Source organism: Mycteria americana, chromosome Z (assembly GCF_035582795.1).
Source record: "Mycteria americana isolate JAX WOST 10 ecotype Jacksonville Zoo and Gardens chromosome Z, USCA_MyAme_1.0, whole genome shotgun sequence".
Lineage (NCBI taxonomy): Eukaryota > Metazoa > Chordata > Aves > Ciconiiformes > Ciconiidae > Mycteria > Mycteria americana.
In genome coordinates this window covers 8,380,685-8,389,179 of record NC_134396.1, presented here as the reverse complement: position 1 = coordinate 8,389,179, position 8,495 = coordinate 8,380,685, and the positions used below count along the sequence as shown (strand labels likewise).

At 43.0% G+C, this 8,495-nt stretch overlaps 1 protein-coding gene across 2 annotated transcripts in view; it reads left to right on the top strand.

The window, feature by feature from the left end:
* The first annotated feature begins 1,353 nt into the window (after positions 1–1,353).
* Positions 1,354–8,495, top strand: part of TTC33 (tetratricopeptide repeat domain 33) — a 47,283-nt gene continuing 40,141 nt past the window's right edge. For both annotated transcript variants that reach the window (XM_075527424.1, XM_075527423.1), the window contains exons 1-2: positions 1,354–1,525; positions 1,769–1,997. In XM_075527424.1, coding sequence (XP_075383539.1) covers positions 1,393–1,525; positions 1,769–1,997 — 362 coding nt within the window. In that variant the 5' untranslated portion in view covers positions 1,354–1,392. The remainder of the gene's footprint in view (positions 1,526–1,768; positions 1,998–8,495) is intronic.

Here is an 8,495-nt window from a genome sequence, read left to right as displayed (position 1 = left end):
ACAGGCAAGGACTGTTACACTTGTTTTAAAAACAACAGCGATTACCATTTTGGAATAAGCGGCAACATAACAACACCGTACTGCAGCATTCCCAGCTAGGCAGACTGGGCCACCGCCTGTGCTAGCCTGGCCCCTGACTGACCGTTTTCCCCTAGATCCTGTCAGCTCTCTTGCTGCAAAAAGGAACTGAGATGGAAGGAGCGCTGAACACCCCTTGCAGGAGTCCCCTGTTGCCCTGCCCTGTGGTACCTCGCCGCATCTTGCCTCTTCCACGCTGCGCTTTGCACGCACTGTGCACAGTTCTTTTGTCTTGCTATTTGCCCCCGTAACTAGGGCGCAGTTTTAAACACAGTAGCTTCTTGTATTTTTCTTCCTTTTAGGGAAAAAAACCTGCCTTTTCGGCCATGGTCATTTTTCCTTTCCTTTTCCCCAGCATTTCCCGCGCGGGGCAGTGACGGCTCCAGGGAGGAGCAGCCGGTGCTGTCAGCTGGGCGACGGGCGAGTCAGTGTCGGGTGAGCCGTGGGCGACGGGCGAGTCAGTCGGTGTCGGGTGAGCCGTGGGCGACAGGCAGGTGCCGTTGGCGCCTGTCCCGCTGTGGGACTTGAGCAGCACCAGCGGCTGGTAACCAGAGCTGTCACCCCTTCGCCCTCGCGCCAGCAGCACTTCCGTACTTAATTAGCTCGTGATGCCCTTCGTGACGCTCGTTACTAAAATCCTCAAGGCCGCAACACCCGTCCTGCGCCTCCGGCCGCGCGGCGGGGAACAGGGCAGCCGGGCTCGCCCCCAGCGCGCTCCTTTGCCGAGCTGCCGCTCGCCTGCGGTGCCCGGACGCCTCCCGCTCGGCTCGTGAAAGCCGGATTTCACGGCACCTACACGCGGCCTCCCGGCCCTCCCCGAGCCGGGGCCTCCAGGGTGGGAGCCGGTTCCCGGGGGAACTACAGCTCCCGGCATGCCCCGCGGGGCCGGCGGCCCTGCTTGTCCCTGGCGCCGCGAGGGGCGGCGGTCGCTGCCGGTTGCCCTTCCTTCCCTTCCCGCGGCTGCCGCCCCGCCCTTCCGCTTCCTGTCGGCTGCGGGTCAAGGGTCGCGCGGGTCTTCCAGCCGGAAGAGAAGAGCCCGGAGGAGGGCGGCAGGTAACGGTCTCCTGCCGCAGGCCCCTGCCCGGGGCTCGAACCGCGGGGGGATGTGGGGCGGTGCCGACGCAGGACGCGGTCTCCCTCAGCTCCGCCGGCTGCTCGGCTCCCGCCGCCTCCCAGTCGGTTGTTCTGGGCCTTGCTGCCGGCCGGGGTGAGCGGCGGGCCGCGCCCCGCCGGAGACGCCCGTCCCGGGGGTGCCTGGCTGGCTGAGGAGCGGCCGTGCCGAAGGCTTCTCGGGCTGTGCAGCGGGCGGTCTGCATGGCCGGTGCAGCTGGTGGCGGTCCGGGGCAGTGGCCAGGCTGTGATGCGTCGCTCACCTCGGGCCGAGTCGTTTCCTCTCTGCTCTTGTCTGGTTTCTGGTGTGTTGACGTCAACGTTTTAAGGCTCTCCGGTGTGTCAGAGCTCTGGCTTTTAAAAATTTTTTCTTTTTCCTTTTTTTTCCTGCTAGAGTCCAGCTGGGCTCAAAATTGTAGTTGCCTAACATCTCTGGTGAAGCCGAGGGGCAGAATTTCTGTGAGGGAGTGGCACTCTGTTACATTTTATTGTTTTGGAATTGAGATGAGCAAGGTGTGTTTTTTCTTCTGTGTACTTTAATGCTGAATTACCTAACTACTGAAAATACATTTTTCTCTAGTTTTCCAAATGGCTTCTTTTGGGTGGAAGAGAAAGATTGGTGAGAAAGTTTCAAAGGCTACTTCTCAGCAATTTGAAGCAGAAGCTGCGGATGACAAGGATCTGGCTGATGATGATGATGCTAACTGGGTGCATGCAACTAAGAGAAGAAAGGAAATTCTCTTAGAAGACTGTGTAAAGAAAAGTAAGGAGCTGAAGGATGAAGGTGCAAATTTGGCTGAAAAGAGGAGGTACTAATGTTATCTTACTCATTTTCTATCTCCCTGCCCTAAACTCCGTGTTTGGGGTAGGGAGATACAGACTGATGCATATTTATTTTGAGCAGCAGGTAGTCTCTGATGCTTTTAATGTTTTAAGTTGGTCTCTTGGAGATTGAGTTTTCCTTTATCTGTCAGTTAGAAAACAATACAAAAGCTTAACCCATTCATAAGTAGCAACATAAGGGGTTTTTGTGAATTTAGTGAGAACTACATCTCATCAGAGGTACTTATGAGAGCTACTGAGAAACACTGAATGGCTTATAACAGGTATGAGAAACAAGTAACAAGAAATTAAAATGCAGCTTTTGGGAGGCTTATCACACTTTTTCATGTTAACACTGAGCCTTAGTGGAAGTTCTAACTTGAAATTGTAGTTTCCATCAGTTACTCTAGCATACTCTGTACAGTTTGGGCAATTATGGTAGTATGGTGCTGTCAGGGTACATAACTTTCAGGCGGATCTTGCTCTTAAAAAAAAAAAGATTTCATATAGATTAGAGGCTAAACTCACAGTGGGAGGCTTTTATTACTTAAACAGGTGGAATAGTTGACATACCATTACAGGGAACTTGAGGAAGCAGACTGAAAGAAATGTTTATTCTCTCTGGTGGAAAGTGGTTGCTGTAATTGTTTCAGACTTATATGGTCTATTTCTTGAATATACATTAGTACAACATAAGCAAACTCACATAAATAATTAAATATTTAATGTAGATTGTTCCCTGAAACATCAAAGCATAATAAAGTTAAAGAAAGATTTGAGTTGGATTGTGTAGCACTTGGGTAAAAGGATGGTATCTCTTCCACTGAAGAAACTCAGAAGAAAAGCAAAGACTGAGCCTTACAGGGTAACTAAGGTGGTATCTTAGTTGGTGTTACTTGTGGAGTGGAGAGAAGAAGGAGATCCTGAAAGAAAACAGACTTGGGAAGAAGCAAAAGGCTGAATAAAGGAAAGAATTGAAAGTAATAAATTCAAATTCACTTCTTATGGAAAAGAGACTCTGAGGTAATGTGCACGGCAAATTTAATATGATGAAAGGTGAATTTTGTAAGTGGATCCACTATTACTTAGCTAGAATAGAGATTACCATCTATATGCTTCGTTAGTCCATTAGCTTATTTTTCTGGTAAGGGAAGGCAGTGAAGCTGTTACACCCCACCATTGTTTTGTTAGTTTCTGTGTGTACAGTAAGTCTGTTTCTGTGGATGAGTGAGATCTGGCTTGTGCTTGTAAAGTGAGTCTCGGTGCTTCTTGCAGGGAAGGAAAAAAGAATGGCCTCTTGGGGGTCGGAATTTGTACAGCCTGCTTTCTTTGCCCATTGGCAAATTCGGGAGTGGCATAGGTGAATTGTTTTGGAGGTGGCAGTCCACTGTGGGTTTTCAGCTTTTGTGGGAGCTGCTTGAGGAGTATTTGTACTTGCTGTAATGCGTCTGCATGAACCTGTTAAGCTGAGACTGAAACACACACAGAAGAAAAATTGGTGCTGAGGAGAACAGTTTCTGATATGTATTTTAGTCTTTTTGTGGGATGGAAAGAAAGCTGGGGAGACTACCAGAAACAGGTGTTGAACTAGGTTGATTATCCCGGTGGGTCTGTTATTGTGGAAGACATGGTTTAGGAAATTCTGACCTAGAAACTTGATCAATAGGCACTTTTGAAGATGACTTGTGAATGAGTGATCTTGCTGTCAGAACAGAAAGAAAAGGCAGATATGTGGAAGAAGTGTCACATCTGTGTGCTCTTTTGATGTTGGGAAGGAGCAATTAAACAAACATGTACAAACATACGTATTGTCTGTTGGTGGCAAGAGTGGAGAATATTCCAGAGGAGAAATTGTTTTTGCTTATAAGAAATTTATAATTCTGGTGGATTATCCAGCTTGAGACACCAGTATGGATGTGCCCACATACACTGGAATTAAAAACAAACAAACAAACAAAAAAACCAAAAGAAAAACCCCCAAACCAATGACCATTATGCAGGTTAGGTTTTTTTGTGTTGGTAGTCCTACACTGTTTTAAATCTAGCATAATCCAAAAGGATAAAAGTTCATACGCTCAGCCTCAGTGTTTTGAACATAGCAGTTTGCAATTACAGTGTATTTTGACTGGTAAGTAGATAGCCTTTGGCTGTGGATACAAGCTTAAGAATGGGTTTAGGCGAGATTAAACAGTGAAGTATAATGTCCTCAAATATATGGCATGTAGAGAGCTTACAGAAAGGAGAAGAAATATGAATATATGCATATGATGGCTTTGAAAACAGCACAGGGAGGTTGCAAACTACAAACATTTTTCTAGCTGGTCCAGTAGGTGGAGATAGAGTTCTTCTCAATGTACCCTGAAGATGGGCAAAACACGCTCATCCAAATACTTCATTTTCTTTTGCAAGTAGACACTATTGGGTTTAAATTCTTATTAATTTGCATTTTTAATTTTGCTAAATAAAAGTTAATATTGCTCTCGCTTATGTTGTTGTTTATTATTCCATATTGCACTAAAAAAATCTCCATCTCTATAGCTGGTACTGGTTTGGGAAGATCATGTTTTTAACTGGAACGCTCATGTTTTGGCTGAGCTTATAGAGATTCACCTGTGTTAAAATAAGTAGTGGTGTCCCTTTGTCACTTGGTGTCCCTTTGTCACTTGGTGTCCCTTTGTCACTTGGTGTCCCTTTGTCACTTGGTGTGTAAATTAGACTGATTAATAAGGTTTTACTCTTTATTTCCTTTAGCTTTTGCAGCAGCAAATTAAATAAGGACATGTCAAAGTGCTATGAGCGAACAGATAATAGGTCAATTTTAATGAAACTTTATTTTTCTAGAGGAAATAATCTTTGAGAATTACTTAATTTTCTAATCTATTTTTTAAAAAAATGAACCTCTGTGAAGTGCTACTTAGTACACATTTTAGCAGTTGAGGCTTTTTTCCCCTGATGCTAATATGCCAGCATCACTTCAACGTGTGTAGTTTAAAGGAGGCACCTCCTGTAAAAAGTGTGTTTAGTGTAGTGGTAAGTTAAGTGTTATCAAAAAAAATATATTCAGCAGATGGAGCAGAAGAGTAATACCTATTTAAATAAAGTTGAAAAGCTTTCCTGTCATGTTCTTATAACATTTGTATTTGTTCAATTTACCTGTGTCTTTCAGGTTTAGGTTATGATAAGCACTTGATTACTAATGAGTTACGAAAGCGCTAAAGTAATAAAATTGCTTGCAGATCATCTTGATAATTCATTTTGATGCAACTAACATGGCAAAGGGCAAAGATTGTGTTGAAATTGCTTTTCAATTTTCAGTCAATAAAACTGATGTTACTTACATAATATAGTGTTAATAAAGAGGTTTCCCAGAAGATCCAACAGCTATCTTTGGCAGAAACATTTCAGCAGTTTAATAGGCTGAGTTACGTTATGGAGTAGCCTAGGAGAAGTGGGGTGTGTTAGAGAGAAGAGGGGTACAGGAGAGCTGGTTGCATTTTTTTCAAGTTATCTCCTCCAAGCTCAAGAATGGCTCACCCTGATGAGGAGGAAATCAAGAAAAGGTCCTAGGAGTCCTGCATGGATGTACAGGGAGCTCCTGACAAAATCCAAACATAAAATGGAAATGTACTAGAGATGGGAGCAGGGTCATGTGACCCAGGAAGACCATAGAGACCCTGTCTGAGTATGCAGGGATGGGGTGAGGAAAGCCAAAACCCACCTGGAGTTGAATCTGGTGAGGGATGTGAAGGGCAACAAGAAGAGCTTCTATGGGTATATTGGCAGCAAAATGAAGATTGGGAAAAATGTGCCTCCTCTGCTGAATGGGGTAGAGAATCTAGTGACAAAGGATGCAGAACAGGCTGAGGTACTCTACTCAATGTTGTCTTTGCCTCAGTCTTTACTGGTAAGACTTGCCTTCAGGAACCCCAGGCCCATGAGATCAGAGGGAGCAAGGAAGACTTACCCTTGGTGGGGAGGATCAGACTGTGAAATATTTAGACAAACCTGGCATATACAAGTTTGTGGGACCTGGTGGAGTGCATCTGTGAGTGCTGAGGGAGCTGGTTGATGTCACTGCAAAGACTCTTCAACTGCATTTGAAAGGTCATGACAACTGGGGGTGGTTCCTGAGGGCTGCCAGAAAGCAAATGTCACTTTTTATCTTCATGAAGGGTAAGAAGGAGGATTCAGGGGCTTACAGGCCCATCAACCTCAAATCTGTTCCTGGGAAGGTGATGGAACAAATAATTCTGGAAACCATTTTGAAACACAGGAAGTACAAAAAGGTTATTGGGAATAGCTGGCATGAGTTATCAAAGGGGAAATCACGCTTGGCCAACCTGATAGATGACAGATTGACTGGAGAATGGTGTGGACTTTCCATCCTTGTTGATACTCGGAACCTGACTGGACAATAACCTGCACAACCTGCTGTAGCTGACCCTATTTTGAGCAGGGTGTTTGGACTAGATGATCTCCAGAGGTTCATTCCAATCTTGGCTGTTCTCTAATTCTATCCCATTAAAACTACAGATGCATTTAGAATACAGAAGGTAGTTCCTCAGACTTGACTTTGACTGTACAGGTCATTGGTATGGAATCCTTCTCGGTGGGTTGGAGACTTCTTTCTGTTTCTTTATTTTTCATTTTGTTTCACAAGTTTCGTCTTTGGTGGAATCCTTTGGGTACAGAGGGAGATGCCAAACAACGGGCAGTCTTTGCTCTGCTTTCTTACTATCCCTGTCTGCTAACTGACCTCATTTAAAACAAAGATGTATTTTAAAAGTTAGAAAACTAAAAGGATTGATTCAGTAGATAATCTGTGAGTCTACAAATTTAGCTTTTATTGCTGGCTCCTAGAATAAAGTCTAAAATTCCGTTAGACTGCTGATGTATTGCATCGGGAACGTTGACTCTTCCATAAGAGCGATCTGAAAGCCTTACACAGTTGGATTTTGTAATTAAGTGTTGGGCAAATCACTGGGAAATGCTTATGATGAAACTAGGAGAATATAGTAAGTACTCACTCCTACTATTCCTTGTAGGCTAACATAACTGTTTAGTATCAGTCTTGGATGTAATTTGCATGCCAGGTATAATTAGCTATTCCATATAGTGCTTACCTCTTTCAGAGTGAATGACTAATACCGATGTTCTCCAAATAAAATGAAAATTTTTAATCTCAGTAATTATTAGCTTTGATTTGGTTGAGTGTTTTCTAAGGTCAGTCATGCAAAAATGCAGAGAAAATAGGTAGGCTTATCACTGTAAGTAAAATTGTATAGTACGAATAGGGACTTGATTAACATGGTCATGACTTCTAGTCAAAATATCTGATCACTTTTTAACGTTTTTCAGTGTTTAGCATTACTGTCTGTTGTGTGTGTGTGTATATACATATATATATAAAACTTCCTTGCTGTTAGCTTCCTTGAGAATGCCTTACACAGATATTCTCACTAAAATGAAACTAAGGGTGTGTAAACTGTAACTTTTTGAGTGCAGAACACATGAGCTGAAGCAGAAAAGACTCTGGACAAGTATGGACTTCTTTCCTCCATTTTTCTGGGAGAAGCACATGTTGCAGCTTCTCTCTTGTTAGTCAGAACATATGGCTTGTTTTGCAGGCATCATAACCTTTCTACAGAATTAAAAAAAGTGCTGCGAGTGTTTTACAGTGTTTAACACCCTCTTGTAAACTGCCGTGTGAAGCAACATGTTAATTTTTTGTCTTGAAGTTAATTTTTATTGCCAGCTTTATTGTTTTTCCTCATTTACTGATAGAGTTGTTGCTTCCTGGTGGTGCATCTAGTTGTCTTCTCTCACTGAGGAGGAAGTTCTTTGCAGATTGTTTCAAGTAGTTGCTTTTGTTTAAATTGCATTTTGTCTTTAATTTAGCTATTTTCCTTTTGTTCTGGCAAACATTATTTTCCAACAACTGGTTATTATTTGGCAAAGCAGGAGTTCAGTTTTGAAATTGTTACTAATTTAGTGCAGATTTTTCTGAGAGTGTGTGCAAGATGAATTGTAGATTATTTAAACTGTACACAGAGTTTGAATAATTTTGAGAGTATCTCTTTGTTAGAATTATTGTTACTTGAGAATACTGAATTGTGACATTGTAGCATCCATCTGTATTTGAATGTGTGCATATTTATATAGGTATGTATTTGTAAATAGAAGCAGAAAGCAATATTCATGGAACAACTGTAGACTGCGGAAGCATATATATTTTTTTTTTTTCCTAAAGTAGAAAGCATAATTTAATTGATGCCTATATATCATCCTATATAGCTTTAGGCACTTAGTGGAGTCAGCCAAGATATGAATCTGTATTTGTTCAAGGTCTCTTCACAATGTAAGGAGAAAGAGGTATCGACATAATTCAGCTCACTTAAGAGCTTAAATTGCAATTTAGAGGTTCCTGTTGCTCACTGTTAACCCTATAGCTACATTATACGTGTACCAGGACCGTTTTGTGGTGC